The sequence below is a fragment of the Solenopsis invicta genome, chromosome 5 (genome assembly GCF_016802725.1).
Source record: "Solenopsis invicta isolate M01_SB chromosome 5, UNIL_Sinv_3.0, whole genome shotgun sequence".
In the NCBI taxonomy this organism is placed as follows: domain Eukaryota; kingdom Metazoa; phylum Arthropoda; class Insecta; order Hymenoptera; family Formicidae; genus Solenopsis; species Solenopsis invicta.
Window position 1 is genome coordinate 2,447,813 of NC_052668.1, and position 19,160 is coordinate 2,466,972.

The 19,160-nt window shown below is 38.7% G+C and overlaps 2 protein-coding genes across 2 annotated transcripts in view; one reads left to right on the forward strand and one right to left on the reverse strand.

Moving 5' to 3' along the window:
• Window positions 1–233: 233 nt before the first annotated feature.
• On the reverse strand, window positions 234–3,542 carry LOC105206961. Its single transcript, XM_039448901.1, has 2 exons — window positions 3,122–3,542; window positions 234–2,830 (listed from the first exon to the last, which is right to left on the reverse strand). The coding sequence occupies exons 1-2, from the start codon at window positions 3,540–3,542 to the stop codon at window positions 234–236; spliced, it is 3,018 nt and encodes a 1,005-aa protein (XP_039304835.1).
• Window positions 3,543–5,988: 2,446 nt separating this feature from the next.
• The window catches only part of LOC113004833 (A disintegrin and metalloproteinase with thrombospondin motifs 3), a 122,825-nt gene continuing 109,653 nt past the window's right edge, over window positions 5,989–19,160 (forward strand). The window contains exons 1-2 of the mRNA XM_026139297.2: window positions 5,989–6,110; window positions 6,216–6,428. Coding sequence (XP_025995082.1) covers window positions 5,994–6,110; window positions 6,216–6,428 — 330 coding nt within the window. The 5' untranslated portion in view covers window positions 5,989–5,993. The remainder of the gene's footprint in view (window positions 6,111–6,215; window positions 6,429–19,160) is intronic.

Below are 19,160 nucleotides of genomic sequence, written 5' to 3' on the forward strand. Positions count from 1 at the left end.
TCCCGAGATTCCTCGCGACGCACAATCCGCGGGGTTTTCGTCCGTGGGAACATATCGCCACGAAGCGGACGGAAGTCGGGTTTGAATCTCGGCAACCCGATTTGAAATAAAAGTCTTCCACTTCGAGGGATGTTGTGTTACCCACGCGAGCACGACGGTCGAGTCCGTCCAGCAAAAGCATGGAGCGGAGGAAACGTGCAGTGCGTCTATAACGAACTTCATTAATCGCGACATTAACACGACATTAACACTGCCGATAATTCGAGACGCGGAACAGTCAATGTTTTGATCGGCGCGACCTTTGACTTCCCGACTAGCAAGGCAGTCGTGATGTTGCCTGAGCGAGAGGTGAGCCGAATATAAATCGCTGCGGCATAGGCGTAATTAGACGCGTCCGAAAACCCGTGAATTTCGCAGTCGACCGTATCCGATCCCTTTTGAATCCACCGAGGGAGGTGAAAGTCATCGAGTTCTAGCAAGGACGACTGCACGAATTCCCATTGCTTTGCGATATCGGTGGGAACCTCATCGTCCCAGTCGACGCGGAGCTGCCAAAGCCGCTGCAAGAGAATCTTCGCGGAGATTGTAACGGGCGTGCCTAGGCCTAACGGATCAAATATGCGAGCGATGTACGAAAGCATGGCGCGCTTGGTTCGCGCGGGCGAGGGAGAGCGCACGACTCTAAATTGAAACGCGTCAGCCGACGGACTCCAACTAATACCGAGCACCTTTAATGTCTCGTCCGGATGCAGATCCTTGCTGCAAGCGAGACCATGATCCTGCGTGTCAATGTCGCTTAACAAGTGGGCCGCGTTGCTCGACCATTTCCTTAATTCGAAATGACCGCGCTGCAGCAACGAGCACACTTGTTTGCGAACCGAACGAATTAGCGAAATCTCGTCCGCGCCGAAAAGCACGTCATCCACGTAAATATTCTCCTGAAGCACGAGAACGGCTAGAGGAAAATCGCGACCGTCGTCATGGACGAGCTGCCGCAAGACTCGCAGCGCCAAGAACGGCGCCGAAGTTGTACCGTAGGTCACGGTCAAGAGTTGATACTCTTGTACTTTTCCGGTTTTCTCGTCGATCCATAGGATCCGCTGATAGTCTGTGTCACGGGGATCGACGCGAATCTGCCGGTACATTTTTGCTACGTCGGCAGAATAAACGTAACGATACTGTCGCCAGCGTAAAAGCACCGCAGCCAAGTCCGTTTGCAATTTTTGTCCCGCGAGAAGGTGGTCATTAAGTGACCAAGAATTCGAGGTGGGGCTCGACGCGTTGAATACGACTCTTAATCGAGTCGTCGCACTGCTTTCGCGTATTACGGGATGGTGCGGAATATAGACGAATTGAGAAGATTCTGAAGATTCGGGAGCCTTGCGCATGTGCCCAAGATTTTCATATTCTTGGAGGAAGTCTGAGTACTCCCTTTTCAAATCGAAATTGGCTTGAAGACGGCGTAGCAGAGTCTTGAGGCATCGCTCTGCTATATCGCGTGAGGTACCAATATCGATGGGAGGATCATTTTTGAATGGCAGACGAACAACGTACTGACCGGCGGGAGTGCGCGAATGAGAGGTTAAGAAATGATTCTCGCATCTCTGCTCTTCCGGGCTGAGTATCGTGTGCCTCGGAATTTCCTCGATTTCCCAGAATCGTCTCAATTCGCTATCAAGTGAAACGGATTCCGCGATCGTACAATGTTGCACCGTAACGGTCCGACGGGACGAATTCGACAGAGGCGTGCGGCCCTGAACGATCCAGCCAAAGATCGTTTCCTGAGCAATGGGTTGACCGCGAGCTCCCCTGCAAACCCCATTTCGCATTATATCTGCGTAGATGTCAGCTCCGATTATTAGATCAATGGGATCTGAGTTTGAAGAATTTGGATCTGCGAGAGTGAGATCCGCGAGATGATCCCATTGAAGAGGAGATTGAATAGACGCTGACGAGTAACTAGCAAGCGAACTTAGAATCGTCGCTGTGGTAATGACCGGCGGCTCGATCCCGTCGATCGGTGAGATTTTAATGTGCGCGGCGTAACGATGTATGCCCGCGTCAAGGCCGCCGACGGCGGACAAGGCGGTAGGCAGTATGAATCGACGCAGTTTTAATTTCTTCGCTAAATGAGCTGCAATGAGTGTGAGTTCCGCTCCGGTGTCGATCAATGCTCGTGCAACGACTTGACGACCAGCGAGAGGTCCGACGGATACGCGTGCAGTGGCGAGGACTACCGGCGGTCGAGCGAGATTTGCCGACATCGCGCATAATGCCACTGTTTTCGGAGATTTATCGGACTTGATCGACGCCGGGGCTTCGGAATTGGATGCACTAACGGTCGCAGTAGCGGAAGAGACCGAGTCGAGATGGAGCATGGAATGATGTCGCTTTTGACAATGACGACATGAAAAACGGCTTGGACATGCGGAGACGGCGTGCTTTGCACTGAAGCAATTCACGCATCGTTGATGCTGTTTCGCGATCTCCAATCTCTGGCTCGAACTCTTCTGCATGAATTGAGGGCACTTATTCAAGAAGTGGGCCGATTTACAGAGCGGGCACGGCGAGATCGAAGCCGTCGCTACCATGGCGCTCGATGACTTTACCGATCGCGAGGACTTGGCTGCGCCGAGGGGAGTGAGCTCCTCCAACGCGCGAACGCGATTCGCGAGAAAGCGATTGAGATCCTCGTACGTAGGAATTATAGCATCATCACCCTTTAATCTCCACGCCTTCCGCGTTGCTGGATCGAGCTTTTGCGTAACGTGATGACTTAGAATGTCACTTAAAATTTCATCCGAGGATCGATTTAATCTCTTTAACGATGCTATGGCACGATTAGCTTGATCCCGCAACTCGGACAATTCGCATGCCGATTCACGAGTGACGCTCGGTAAGTTACATAAAGCGGACGCGTGAATCTCGATGAGACGGCGCTTATTATCGTAACGCGAAGTTCAAGTTTTCCACGCAATATCGAAATTATCAGCAGTGACTGGGATAGTTTTGATAGCGTCGAGAGCGCGACCTGACAAGCAGAATGCTAGAAAATGCATCCGAGAGAATGCGGTGAGGTCCTTATTGAGAATAATAAGGGATGTGAATCTATCTCGAAAACTTTCCCAGTCCTCTGCTTTCCCGGTAAATGGAGGAATATTAATAGGCGGTAAATGTTGCAACGATACCGGTGCGGGCGCGCAGAAGTGATGCGACGAGCTTGCCAATGGTGAGGAGGACACGTGAGGCTCCAGCTCCTCCAGACACTCGTTCATGTAGTCCAGCGCCATGAGGTAGAACTCCTCGTGTTTCCCGTAATCGTCCTGAGTGAAATACGTGGACTTCGGTCGTTCGTCGGCAGGAACTGCTTGCAGGAGAGCGGCATGCCCGTTCGTGCACTGCGTCCAGGCTTCCTTCAAGGCGGTGATGCGAGATCGTATTTTCGCCGGCGTGTAATTCGGCTTCCCGATCTTCTTGAAATTAGACAAGGCTTTAGCCACTGTCTGCAACGCAATCTGCTGCATCGCGACTAGTTCCTCCATCTTGTAGACGAGAGCACTTCACACCAGAAGGAGACGTTTTGAAGTTATTAAGTTCAGCACAGTTTCACTCGATCCGGCTCGAAGGACCAAATGTTTATTGTTGCATGATGCGCGCGTTGAGATGCCGGAATTCACTTCGAGTAGAGCGCGAGCAAGAACTGCGTGAACGTTTAAATTTTGCGGCGCTCGGCCTAGACACGGCCTGAGCGCGCGATTACGAGAGCGAGTCCGACGAGAGAGCGCGAGCGACGACGATAGCGTAACTTTCGTATAATGAGTGAAATGGGAGGCGGGAGAGGAAAAGAAGGCGAACAGAGTGATCACTCGATAGAATTAAGGTGTCAATTAATTGTCTTTAATCAAACAGTGATCGAGAATGGTTCTGTCTCGATGATGAGCAAGAATGCCCGCGCAATCTTATTCAAGACGCGCGTATCGACAGCAAATGCAAGTTCGCGCGCCGTATAACTCCCGACACTTCCCGACTTCTGTCTCGCTCGGTTTCGGATACGGTGTACCTTTCTCGCGTCGCTTCTCGAATCTGAATCTGCCGATCTCTCGCAGAGAGAGCGAACCTCCCTGCTCTCATTTAAGCGAAGAAAAAGCCGGGAGAAGCAAATTCGGCGGGAAAATGTCTCATTGGCTCGGATGGGCTAATGACTGTATCGTCATCGACGATTTAAAACGGCCACCGGACCGGACCGATAAACTCGCTATTTGCTTGGGCCGACCTTTCCTTGCGTGTACGGATGACCACGACAAAAACTTATTTGCTTCGCACACAGAATATTATTATCTCTATCGTCGAAGTTTCTCGTATTCTTACTTTCGCATAACCAACGAGACAGAAGATTCTCGACGAAATACAGCGCGTAGAACGGATGTTCTTAAGAATATAATAATATGATGATTTGCACAATTTTCATAATTTTGACTTTGATTAATCAAATAAATTGACATGAATAATATAAGAAAGAGAAAACAAAGTGTGGTAACTTATAATTAATTTGACTCGACTACACATGAGTATTTTAATTTGAACCATCGTATAATGATTTGAACTCGAAACAATTAAATTAATTAATTTAATAAAGATCGTGATATTACTAATTCTTGTTCGACATTCTGTATTACAATTGGAAAAACAATTCGGAGCACATTCTGATTGAATTTGAAAAAGTACATAAAGCCACACGAATAAATATAGGTACTAAGATCCAGCTACGACCGAAGAACATTTTCTTATTATCATTATGTTGTTGCATTATTGGTCCAAAAACATATCTCTATTTTAAATATTTCATACTTTTTTTGGAAAAATACATTTATATCACTGGACATGGATTTAACGAATTTCTTGACAACCAATAAATCATATTTTTACATTTAGTAGGAACTTGGATTATTTATATACAATGAAATGATCTTCTGGTATAAATAATAAATATTGTTTATACATGTATTATAAATATGTTTATATGAGCTTTTACTATTTTATAATATATGTATTGCGAGTTAGAAAATTATTGTACAATAGGCGGTTTAATTTATGAATTATATTGCAGTGGTATACTGATTTTACTCAAGCTGATGAAAACTAAATAAAGTCAAATCGTTCTCGTGTAATATCATTTAGAAGAATAAATTTCTATTGTTAAAATTACACCACCTAGAATTGTTTCTATTATCAGCTGTTCTTTCTTCTATATTTTTACTTTGTAAGAAACAGCGTGCATTTTTAAATAGTATATTTGTTTAATTTTTTTGACATTACATTTCTGGGTTATTCTTCAAAAAGCTGTATTTTAAGTTTGGCAAATAAGTGACGCGCAGTTTAAGAAAATCTATAAATGTTTGTAAAATTCACGTAAAAAATTATTATTAAGTACTAAGATCTGCTTTCGATCGATATCTCGTTATTTAAATGTATTAATACTTCTCGGTCTTATTAGGGTTTCGTATATTGTCCAAAGTTTGTTTTTATAAGTCTTATAAATTTATGTCGACGACTATCAAGGAAAGGGAAACCCCCTCCTCCCATTCCATCGGAGCTCCAAATGTTTGTAGTATTTTTTGTTTAATGTAAAATTAATTTTATAAAATATTAACTCTAACTTAATTTAAAAAAACTATTTACTTGTTCAACTCTGTGTACTATTTCATGTACATAAGTCAGCTACGTAAATCAGTTTTATGTCGTCATTGCAGATATCAAAGATCAAATTAATCTTTCTATTCAAAATTGAAAACAAATGGGTTACGCTGAATGCATACATTAACAGTATAACGAATATATTTAAATACAGGTACCAGTATGCACTTCGTATGTGAACTTCCGAAACGATAACGAATATACGGGTTTTACATCGCGCGTATATATAATTTAATATATAAAGAAACCGTTAATTATGTCTTTTCAAGTATTTGAACTCGAAGCGCACGGAAAAGAACATGTACTTTATATTAAGATTAATGTTGATAATTTTATTAAGGCAAGTGTATGCGCGTAATGTACGAGATATTGAAGTAATATCATTGCCAGTATGGGGCTCAAAAGGCGCATTAGAGGTATATTATCGTGAAGTTTTATTTCTCTTCAAAAGTGCAGGACGTGAGAAGTGTAATTCTATCAAAAATTAAGTTTTAATCGAATAATTATAATTTAATTTGTAGATTCCCTTAACTTTCAAAGTCTTCGGTCAATTGATTCAATTGAATTTACGTAGAAACGACAATATTGTATCATCTCATTTTCAAGTCTGGAAACATAATATGAAGGGTTACATAGAAGAATTATCGCATTTAAATGCACCTCATCCTTGCAATTATCTTCATAAAAGTCATGTTGATTCTGCAGCTATAAGTTTTTGTCAAAAGCGTGGATTGGTTGGTATTCTTTATAGAAAAACTGATATTTTTTTTCTCATATTTTTTCTTTCTTTCTGGAATTTTCGTTATTTTATTTATATTGTTTTACTTTTTCTTTATTATGTAGAGGAGAAGAGGGTAATATGGCACCCATTTTTATTTTATTGAATAACTTTGTTTATAATTAATATTTTGAAACTTGAACGATTACATTCGTCAGAGTTAATTTTAATTTAATAAAAGTGATATTACTAACTCTTATTCGATTATAACTGTGTTATATGACCGAAAGTAGCGCGCAGTTTGATTGAGTCTGAGAAAGTACCCAAGCAGAACAACAAGTCAAAATGACATCAAAATGATTCACAATTATGTCAAAATGACATCAAAGTGAATCGTAATTGATCGAAAAGTGACTTTTAATGATCATTTTGTAGTCACTTTAACATCATTTTGATGTCGTGATGACTCCCTGTTCTGCTTGGGTATATAGCGTATACATAAAAGCACTAAGAACCAGCTATGACCGAATAGACTTTCTTGTTTAGATTGTATTAAACAATAAGTATAAAATGATGTTTCTAAACCGCTCTTTAAAATGACAATTGATATATTGAAGAAATATTTCGATATAAAAATTTCGCTTGAAAAACCATATTAACAAAATTCCATGTTATTGTTTCAACTTTGTATAATTCGAAATGTATAAAAAGTTAAATAACAGAAAACACTCGAGTGTATGTACCTTCTTGTGATATTACACTCAAGTTTAAGAATAATGAGGAAGTGTATGTAATTAAAGGTGTACCTTGAAAAAGTTTGGAGGGGCTCAAAAGTAAAAATGCCTTATAACAATTGTCAGTCATTATGTATTATATCACTAAAAAACGGCGGACTACTAAACGAATAACTCTATAAGCAATTGTTAAAATACGTCCTAATAACGGAAATAATAGCGGTAGTCATATTGTAGCCATAATACCCTTTTCTACTCTATCATTTTATTTTTATATTATTTTCGTATAATTTTTGTATTGTTTTCTTATATATTCTTTGCTGTAATTTGTTGCTTTTTTTGCTTTTTATTTTTCTGAATGTTTTTAAAAAATTCCTTCTATAATGTTAAATGTTATCTCCTTGGTAAACTTTTTTTCAGAATTCCTTATATGATTTTACAGAATTCATGTTTTAAATTTATTTCTAAAAAAAATTTTTTTTTAATTAAAAATTTTTTAAGGTTTTTTTCAGAAATTGTATAATGAGAACTATTAGAATATATCTGAATTTACTCATACGGGATGAATCTTAATAGTTAATGTCAACGCTTTATCATAAGAGATGTAATTGTAAAAAATTAGAGGAATATAGGGGATAACGGAATATTATTTTGTTTATTTTTAATAACTTAGTAAATATTAACGCAACACAATTCTTATCAGTGTTACCACTGTGTTAGCCAGAGAATCCCGAGAAAAAATTTATTATACAGGGTATATCTTAAAAAAAGTCCATTAATTATATAGCGTTATTTCTTGCTAAAAACTGAGTCAAAAAGTCCTGAACCATTTTTTTTCTATAATGCTAATTCAATCAGCGTTGTCCTTTAAAAAGACATACGTTGGTGAACTGCGCGCTTGGTAGTGTGCGTGAGCACTTGCCCGGTTGCTAGTTGCCTGTGCAACTTCGCACTGCCGATACTATATAACATAATCTTAAGCTTCGTAATGATGTAAAACATTTTATTTTACATTGAAAATTATATTTTTTCCGTTAGAAACATTTCATTACAGAAAATTTCGACAAAAGATAGAATTCTCATCTGTAAAAAAAAAAAGTAGGAATATTAAAAATCACACAGAAAACAATAGAAACTTTCTCATTATTAACATATGAAGATGGAAAAGCAAACAAATAAATTCTGTATTATGTTAAAATGTTTCTTAAATAATCTATTTTTTCAGAAATGACAGAAATCTTCGCATTAACACTTAAATCTCGGAAACGCATTATTTAATTTATAGATCAAACAAACTTACCAAGTTTGATCATAATTATGCCGATGGTCTCGTCCAGATAGATAAATAATTGTGCGTCTAAGCACGTTCAACCAACAGCGTTCAAAAAATCCCATTTTCTGGACAAAAAATTTTTCCCCCGTGCCGTGGCGCGTTGAACGCGTAGGTGCTCGGTGCCAGCGCAACCATCTTCATAATTTAAAACCTCCGGCGAGTCACTCGAACCTATGCTCCGAGGAGGGTAAGGGAGAGAAGGTCTATCCGGAGACCATCGGCATAATTATGATTGAACTTCATTTGGTAAGTTTGTTTGATCTATAAATTACGCCCTTAGGTCTTGTTCAGATGGATAAATAATTGTAGATGTTTAGAACGCGACTCGTCCAAGTTCCCGTTTTAATACTCACTGCAACTAAATTAGTGTGCTCCTTTATTGAGAATGATTATAAAATGCCACACAAAAATAAAGTTATGCCGCATTAGCCACATAAATTATGCGGCACTAGCTTCAAACAGTTTCTCGATTTGCAACCAATCGCACTAGCAAATACATCGCTATCTATTATTTGTCTATTGTAGAACTTCGCAAAGACCCGGGATTCGACAAACCAACTGGCCGCGCGTTTAATTAGATCTATCGAGACCCCTTGCAAGCCGCGAGCGATGTCGAAGCGTGATGTGTACTATGCGCGGAGAAGATGTCACTACCACCACACTCTGATAGGACGATTTTTATCCAGCAACTAATTGTCTGGGATCCAATCGCTTTGTGCGGATGTTTAAGCGGATAAATAAGAAGTCGCAAAAGGGCAGGCGAATATCTCGAGTCCGAGACAAATATTCGGAAAGTAGGTCAAAGATGCATAGATTACTATGACCTTCAAAACGGGGGAAAGATAATAAAGTTGCGACCGACCTAAAGCCGAGGTCTTTAAACGGTCCAGAATGCGAATGAGGACCCGTGCAGTAGTGAACAAAACTTACGAGATTCGAATAGCTGCCAGGGTTTGGCAACGCTGGCCCGAAGCTAGGGCTAATAATAGTACTAACTTTTTGGTTAGATTCTTCTAACGACCGAGCATCTTGTCAAAAAAGGGCAGCAAGTTTTATCACTACTGGAAAAGGATTCCATATATAATCATACCGCGGGCGGGACGGCTTCAATACGCGAACACTTTTGCAAAAGCGTTTCACCAAAGGGTCATCTCCAACTGCGTTTGTGGAGATAAGGGAAATTGCGGAACTGGCTGAATTGAGTGAGGCGTAAGAGCCGACTGTATCAGAGAGGTCCGTTAGAAACTGAAGCACATCCTTTATTTTTGGAGTAAAGAGCGGGCAGTGATGTCGTTGACAGAATTTCCACCAGGAACGTAGAGACCCTGAATATTGCCGAATTGTAGACGGAGCTAAGGATGCTAGCATGGTGTCAGTGGGGGGGTGCGGGATGCCTCTAGCCTCGAAAGCTTGCCCAATAATTTCCTTACCCCCAAAGAAAGGAATCTGGCAGCTGGATGGCATATTCTAAAAGGAGAGGATAATAAGTCGTCCGCTGGACTCAAGATAAGCGGTCTCAAAATTAAAAGACAATTTTAAAGAGTGGAAACCAGGCTTGTGATGGCTACCAAAGAACGACCACAATCCCGTCCGCTCTGTCGTTAATAAATTTACGCAGAATCCGAGGGAGTAGAATAAAGGGGGGAAAAGCATAAAAGAAAAATTTCCCCCTGTCAAGAGTGAACGCATCAATCGCGAAAGACTTTGGATCCGGAATCCAGAAACAAAGGTATCACATTTCGCGTTGATATTAGATGCAAACAGGTTGATGTCAAAGGGGCCAAATTCAATATCTATTAATTGAAAAGTTTTCTGGACAAAGACCATTTGGTGTCCTCATCCAGACGACGGAATTCTTCGTCCGCGATGACATTGTCGGCAGAGGCGATATAAGAGGCGACCAGCCAAATATTTCTAGCTTTTCACGACTGCCAAATGTCCTTTGAGAGAAAGGACAAAAAGGGGTACCGAACCGAAACGGTTAATATAAGACAACGCCATTATCGGTTTTATCTATTTATCTATTTATATATTTAATAACGGTGTTATCAATTTTAAGTTGGATCTCACAATCATGAAAAAAAGATGAAAAACATTTTAATCTGTAAAACGCGGCCTTAAGTTCTAAGGTATTGATGTGTAGACCTTTCTTTGGTGGACCATCAGCCATGAGTCCGATCTGAGACAACCCCCTGATGTCCTTTAGCCCATGAGGGAAGCATCGGAGAAGACTTCGCATGCGAAACGATAAAGTCCGTCAGGATAAAGTTTAATTGGTCTTGGTCGGCCAAAATGTTAAACCACCAACAAAAATCTTTTCTGAGCTCCAAAGAGATAAACATCTTAGCACTGAAATCATTGTTTGAATTTTCCAGAGCAAGAAACTTTTGCCTTTCAAAAGCCTTAGTGTAGAGTAGACCATATTTAACAGTAGGGCAGACAGAAACAATTGAGCCAATCATACTTGCAAATTTTCTGATTGAGCAGTGAGATTTAGTTGAGAAATATGAAATCAGAGAAAATAACTTTACTCGGCAAAATTCCAGAATCAAAACTGATTGTGACTCAGAATTAAAGATAAAACCGAGATATTTGCGTCGACGTGCGGTTCCAGCTCAGATTTTTCAAAATTAATGATAAAATCCAGAGCTGAAAGAGTATTGATGTGCATCTGGATATTTTGAAGGCAAGCCGCTCTCGAATGTGCCAAAAGGAGAAAATCATTCAGGTACAGCACAGACTCGTATTTCTTGGCAGGAAGAGATGCAACGACTGGGTGCAAAATTTTGGTAAAAATGTACAAGACTGTAGCAAGACCAAAAAGAAGTGCCGCGAACTCATAAGTAGTTCCCCGTCACTGAAATCTAAGATATTTCCTATGGGAATGATAGATCGGTACCAGCAGATAAGCGTCTTCGAGGTTTAGGGACGCCTTCTCGACGTTGGGGAGCATGAGCCGTATCACGGTTCTCCAATCCTCCAATTTAAAATGAGGGAGGATGTGTCTATTAAGATCTTTCAGATTTAGAATAAAGCGCATGGCTCCCGAGGCTTTTTCGATTAAGAAAAAAAACAAAAGAAATTGATCTGATGAGGGTTGAACGGAATAAATGGCCCCTTTTTCCCGGAGCCGTTTGATTTCCGCTTCACAATGGAAAGAAGTCGTGGCAGCGAATACTGGTTCGCTAAGAAGAGGTCGTGAAGATGGAAGCGAAAAAAAGGGGATCCTGTAACATCGAATTCAAGACTTCAGGATCTGACGTCAGAGTTTCCCAAATATGCGTAAAATCGGCGAGTCTGCTTGCAGTTCTTACTGTCTAGCAGCGATGAGAGCGGGAACGGAAAGCCGATCTCTGCGATCGTCTCTTCAAATATTGAGTCCCTGCCGGACGTTTCGATTGACTTGACTGGCGAGCAGGGTCTCTTGCGGTTTCCTGACGGGGCCTGTTTTCTAATCGATTGATTTCTCGTTGCTTGCTGCGGGACGACCTTGAGACTTACTGGGGTCGATTTGACTAGGCCTCGAGCTACCTTCTCGCAAGCTTGCATGTCTTTGATCTTGTCGGCAAACGATGCACCAAAAAGCCACTCGTCAATCGGAGCTATATCGGTTGTAAATTTTCTCAGCAGGTTCAAAGCCGGTTTTATAAAAGCCCGCCTGACTAGGCCTATATTGAAGGTCGGCTAATAATTGCATGTCCTTTGCGATCTGGCTAAGGGCTACCTTTCCTTCCGCTAGTAAAACCGAGGCTAGTTCAGATTTTGTGAGGCAGGAAATTTCAGTACCCTGAGCATTGTGGACAGCTGCTACCTGAGTTTGGGCCAGAGCTTGATACTCGTCTCTTTTAGCGACCGTCGACGACGTTTTTAATGCCGGGAAAAGCAATTTATTAAGTTTTGGAGGACCTAAAATCAAAAGATCGTCCTTGACGCTCTTGAACTTTGACAACAGTTCGAAGCGTAATTTCTCTCGTAGGCCGGCTTGGACAGTACTCTTCGCACAGTTGTAAATCGTCTGGTCCCAGGAGACGCCCTTTATCATAACATTCTGAGAGCCAAACAGCTGGTTGACAAGCAAAGGCTTCGCATCTTGTTCGGGCTCTGGAGTCGCAAAGATGACCGAGCGATCTATTATAACTGAGGAAACAGGAAAGGGAAAAGACATAAATTTTTGTGCCGCAGAGGAGCCGTCGGTTAAACCTCCTCTTTGTCAATTTTCGTAAAAAGAGAGTCGACAAGGGGGCTTACCTGATTCGGAGCCCCGGTTCTCGAAAGTCTTCGGCTCTTCTTGTGGTTGTGGTGCAGAAGAGCGCGTCCCTTAACCTCACTTTCCAATAAAGTTATTTTCTGGCCCTGTTCCTGAAGCTTTACTAAGATCTTTCCAAAGAGAGCTGAGTCTCCTAGTACAGCGGAAAAAGTCCTCGACGAACCTCGTCCTCGAACCTGGTCCTCGAAAGAGGAACGAGAACGCCTATCCGAGCGCGAGCAAGAGCAAGATACTTCTCGTTCTCTCCTGCTCTTGCGGGAGCGTTTTCGATAACTCTACTTCCTAGTCTGCTTCCTAGCTGCTCCGACGATCTGAATTCCACATTCCGACGATAGTAAAACGGGATTAATATATAAAGAAGAGAATTTTCAGTTTAACGAAACTATTGGCTTGCGTGAACAGAAACACAATGGAGATGGTCGCGCTGGCACCAAGCACCTAGGGACCAGTCCTATGCGCTGGACGCGCCACGATGCGGAGGAAAAATTTTTTGTCCAGAAAATGGGATTTTTTGAACGCTGTTGGCTGAACGTGCTCAGACGCACGACTACAATTATTTATCCATCCGGACGAGACCTAAAGCATAATGAATATTCTCACGCGTAGCTTCGTTCAGTCAGTCTCAAGTAATAAAATTTTTTTCAAGAATTTGTTATAATAATTTTGTACCCAAATAAGCTTCAATAGATGAATGTAAAATGTTAAAAAATAGAGAAAGATTTTTTTCTTTATAAAAATGTTTATGTCTTATTCTTAATATTAAACAGAATTTTATGATGAATCGATAGATAATTATTAGATAATTATTTCATTAAGAACTTCACATTAAAAAAAATCTTTTATGTTATTAAAAAATAAAACGATTCACCATAAAATTGTATTCAATATTACAAATAAGAGATAAACGTTTTCATAAAGAAAGATATCTTTTTCTATTCTTTAACATTTTATATTCTTCTATTTTAAACTTATTTGGGTACAAAAGTATTATAACACATTCTTGAAAAAAAATGTATTACTTTAGACTGAATATTACTTTAGACCGAACAAAACTACGCGTAAGAATATTCATTAAATGATGCGTTTCCGAAATTTAAGTGTTAATGTAAAGATTTCTGTCATTTCTAAAAAAATAGATTATTTAAGAAACATTTTAACATAATACAGAATTTGTTTTTTTGCTTTTCCAAATCTCTATATATTAATAATGAGAAAGTTTATCTTGTTTTCTATGTGATTTTTAGTATTCCTATATTTTCTGTTTCTTTTTTTACGAATGAGAGATCTATGCCTTGTCGAAATTTTCTGTAACGAGATGCTTCTAATGGAAGAAATATAATTTTCAATGTAAAATAAAATTTTTTGCATCATTATGATCGACGCATAAAGTTATTGCATGGTATAGGCAATGCCAAGTTGCATAGGCACTAGCAAGTAGCAAGCCGGGCGAATGCTCACGCACACTACCAGGCGTGCAGTTCACCGATGTATAGTCTGTTTGACAAGAGCGTATACGACAAAATTCGAAAACTATTTGAGATAATGAATTAAAAAAAAAATATACATATACTATATGATATAGATGGGCGGATCCCGATAGCACACGGGGCCGATATCACACCACCACTCACAGCGGCCGATGCCTAGAATTTTTCCGTTGGTTGGGTTAGATAAGTCAAGATGATTGGGTGGTGGACTATCGCACCATGCGCTATCAGATCCCATCCGATATAAACTAGGATCTTTTATTATTATTAGGTGTTAAACTTAATTCCTGCCGCTCGCTATTAGAGTGTGCTGGCTCCAACGCTGGCGATTTTCGACGATGAAGTTATATACTTTTTGTAGTTTAGACATCGCTGAAAGTGATTCAATCTTCATACATTAGAGTTCTCAACGCCAAAGATATTTTCCAATCGACTGAAAATAAATCGCGATAAGCTGTTTTTTCGACATGTGCTTCTTCACTACTTTGACCTCAAAAAAACCGCAGCTGAAGCGCATCGCTTATTATCCGAAATGTATGGTGATGAAACTCCATTGGATAGAACATGTAAAGTTTGGTTTGAACGCTTCCAAAACGGTGATTTTGATGTGAAAGACAAAGAACGTCCAGGACAGCCGAAAAAATTTGAAGATGCCGAGCTGCAAGAATTGCTCGATGAGAATCCAGCTCAAATGCTTTTAGAGTTGTCGGAACAGTTAAATGTTACTCAAATGGCCGTCTCAAAACGCTTGCATGCCATGGGGCAGATTCATAAAAAAGGAAAATGGCTATTACATGAGTTGTTAGAAAATGCCATTTTGAATCGTTTGACTATTGCGACTTCTTTGCTTGCCAGGCAAAGAAAAGAGTTTTTTGTGGCGCATCTGGCGATAAAACATGGATTTATTTTGATAATCCCAAGCGGAAAAAATCATGGATGAACTCCGGCCAACCATCCGTTTCAACGCCGAAGAGGAATATTCACGGGCATAAGACTTTGCTGTGCGTTTGGTGGGACCAGAAATATGTGCTGTATTACAAACTTTTGAGTCCAAATGAAACCGTTACAGCTGATCGCTACCAACAGCAATTATACCGATTGATGTATTGATGCAAAAAAGATCATTCATAGTCAATAATCGATGCAAAGTCATTTTGTTGCATGATAACGCTCGACCACATGTCGCGAAAAGCGTGAAGCAGGTACTTTGCGAGCTTGAATGGAAAGTTCTGAAGTACCCATCGTACTCTCCAGACTTGGCACCGTCAGATTACCATCTCTTTCGATCAATGCAAACCGCACTTACGGACACATACTTCTCCAGTACTTCTCCTTCTTACAACAAAGTCTAAAAATTGGTGGATGCACGGTTCGCTTCAAAAGACACCATTCTACCGTCGTGGGATTGCTCTGTTGCCGGAGAGATAGGGAAAAAGTAGTAGAAAATGAAGGAAATTATTTTGATTAAGGTGTATTCATTTATCTTCCCTTCGAAACAAATCGATTTTATAGACAAAAAAACGGCAGGAATTAAGTTTAACACCTAATAATAAGTTTTCCAGTCGCCTTTATTATTAATAATTGCCTGGCATCTCCGAGGCAATTTTCGACTAATTTTATAGCATAATTTTGTGGCAAACCTCCAAATAAATAAAATCTATCGAAATAACTACTTGACGGTCCAAATCTTTTTCCCTTGAAGCTTGATGGATCAAAGATTTTGCCCAAACAGAAGTTTTGTCCGTAAAAATTATTTGACCCCAATCGCGATCCAAATTGTCTTTCACGCAAGTGAACCTTTTTTCGACGTGTTTTTCTGGACATTAGTGATTTCTTCAATGCTTTGAAATTTTATTTCATGGGTCAGTAAATGTCTTCTTATAGTGTCACATGACACATTTAGACCTTTTTTACGCAAAATTGCTTGCCCTCCTCGCAATGATAGACTCTTCTCTAATATTTATAAAATCACTTTGTCCTCCTTTTTCGTCGTTACTCAAGCAGAACCACGATCTAGTAGGTTATCAACATTTTTTACATCAGAATAGCGTTTCATACACTTACTTACAAATGTTTTTGATTTTTTCATGTATTTTGCAGGCGATCCGTATGACATTTTTGGTCCTTTCGGATGCAAACTCAAAAATACGGCTTCGTAACGTGATGCGTACACGGCACTCATGATAAAATATGTCCTTATGTGACCAAGATCAAACGATAATTGAGGTTTTCTTTTCAAAGCATCTTAGGAGAGGCATTCCTCTATCTGATCGCCTTCGAATCACTCCTCTAACGGTTTTCACAAAAAAATTTTGCTGCACACGCTCTTATCAAACAGACTGTACGTCTTTTTAAAGGACGGCGCTGATTAGATTAGCTTTACTTAATAATTATTGCTTTATTAAGCATTATAGAAAAAAATGGTTCAGGATTTTTCGACTCAATTTTAGCAAAGAATAACGCTATATAATTAGTGGACGCTTTTCAAGTGGACGCTTTTCACACCCTTTAATTATATATCAAATGCGTGCATATATATATAAAATTATGTATAATTTTTATATATAATTATATACAATCATATATAATCATATATAATTATATATAATTATGTATAATAAATACATAAAAGTATATGCAACTATTATGTATAATTATACAATGTATCCCACAAGTTCGGTCAAACATATCGTAAAATGTAAATTTTCTTGAAAATTGTTTTATATAAAAGTTGTAGAGTTTGAAAAAATCTATTTACTGATCTTATCAACTTGATCTTGAAAGGCGTTGCCAAGATCAGATCAAAATCACATTAACTTTTTTAAATGGAACATCCTATTTTTGATTCAAGAATCTAATAGTTGGTATCAAGAAAACCCTACAAGTTTCCAAAACCCTACTAGAAAGTTTATTTTCATTAAGTACCTTCTGAGTTATAAGACTCAAAGGTTACAGTATTTTAACATAAAATACCAAATATTTTGTAAAACATTAAGTTTTCAATGTTTTTAATTTAATACTTTATGTACAGAATAATGAGAGGAATCAAGTGATGTAAAGAAAACACCTAATTGCTTTGAAACTGCAAGTACAGTAATTTTACATTAAAAATTAGTCTAGGTATACAGTGTGTCCCAAAAGTTCGACAACGGTCAAATATATCGTAAAATATGAATTTTCTTGAAAAACGTTTTATACAAAAGTTGTGGGGTTTCAAAAAATCTATTTACTGATCTTATTAATTTGACTTTGGATAGCGTCGCCAAGATCAGATCAAAATCACATTAACTTTTTTAAATAGAGCATCCTATTTTTGATTTCAGAATCTAATACCTGGTGTCAAGAGCTTTCCAAAACCTTACAAAAAAGTTTATTTTTGTTGAGTACTTTCCAAGTTGTGAGGCTTGAAAGCTACAATGTACTGTAACTTTTAAGCGTCATAACTCAGAAAGTACTTCACGAAAATAAACTTTCTTGTAGAGTTTTGGAAAGCTTTTGAAATCGACCACAAGAAAATGCAATAAAAGTATAGAATATTGGGGAAGTACCGATATCCTTTAATTAGGAAACTACCGATACTCTGACATTATATCTTTTATTGCATTTTGTTGTAGTCGATTACGAGAACTTTTTAAAACACTATAGGCTGTGTTTAGATTCCTCACCCGGTGGGTGATCTCTGGGTGCCTGGATAAGTGGGCGAAGCTAATGAAAAGCTCCCTAGTGGGGAATATGAACGCACTCTTAAACATTGGGTGTGTCTAGCAAATAACGCTAAGAACAAAAATAACATAAATATTTCAGATTCAGAATAAATTACATAATAAATAAAGATAAACGATAAAGATAATACATAAATATTTTACTATAAATATTTTTATCAGTATAAAGTAAATTTATCAGTATAAAGTAAATGAAAATTAAATGCTAGTAGAATAAAGGACAAATTAATTTAAACGATAAAAATAAATTCTTATTTTAACAAATTAAATGAAGATATATGTTGCGCATATCATTTATTATATGTATGTATATATTATTAGTATCAGAAAATATTTGATAATACTAAAAATCTTTAACGTCCTAATATCAAATATAAATATCTATACAACAGATTTGTGAGACTGCAGACCAAGAAGCCCTACATTAATGGGATAAAAAATTAATATTTATTAGTCTAATTAGATAAATAATGAACAAAACGTTTGACCTTTACTTTGTTATTTTTCTTTATTATATTATACATTTTAATTTTCATTTACTATGATATTTTAAATTAATCTTATTCTTGTATTCCAAATTTGTTTTAAATATACGAGCTTTATCACAATTATATATAAATTTTCATAGCGATACATTTTAGAACGCACCTTTATGTCACCCACCCATTTCACCCGGCTCAAGGACCCATGTGGTTTTCCACTCTCTCGGGATAGAGTGACAATGTGAATGACCCACCTGATTTTCGGTAGGAGCTCTTTTAAAGAAATCTGAACGTTTTTTAGGTGCCTGGATGCATCCGGGTGGGGAATCTGAACGCAGCCATAAATAAGTTTATTTTCGTTAAGTACTTTCTGAGTTATGACGTTTGAAAGTTATAGTACATTGTAGATTTCAAGCCTCACAACTCGGAAAGTAACCAACAAAAATAAACTTTCTTGTAGAGTTTTGGAAAGCTTTTGACACCAGCTATTAGGTTCTGGAATCAAAAACAGGATGTTCTATTTAAAAAAGTTAATGTGATTTTGATCTGACCTTGGCGACGCCATCCAAGGTCAAATTGATAAGATCAGCAAATAGATCTTTTAAAACCCCACAACTTTTGTATAAAACACTTTTCAAAAAAATTTATATTTTACAATATATTTAACCGTTGCCGAACTTTTGGGACACACTGTATATCTAGACTATAATTTTTAATATAAAA

Bases quoted from the DNA above. Each gene is read 5' to 3' on its own strand.
- LOC105206961 (XM_039448901.1), bottom strand. From the start codon at position 3,542: ATGGAGGAACTAGTCGCGATGCAGCAGATTGCGTTGCAGACAGTGGCT. The intron at 2,831-3,121 runs GTTTTCGAGATA...ATCGTGCCATAG, and splicing joins GAAAGCAGAGGACTGGGAAA to CATCGTTAAAGAGATTAAAT.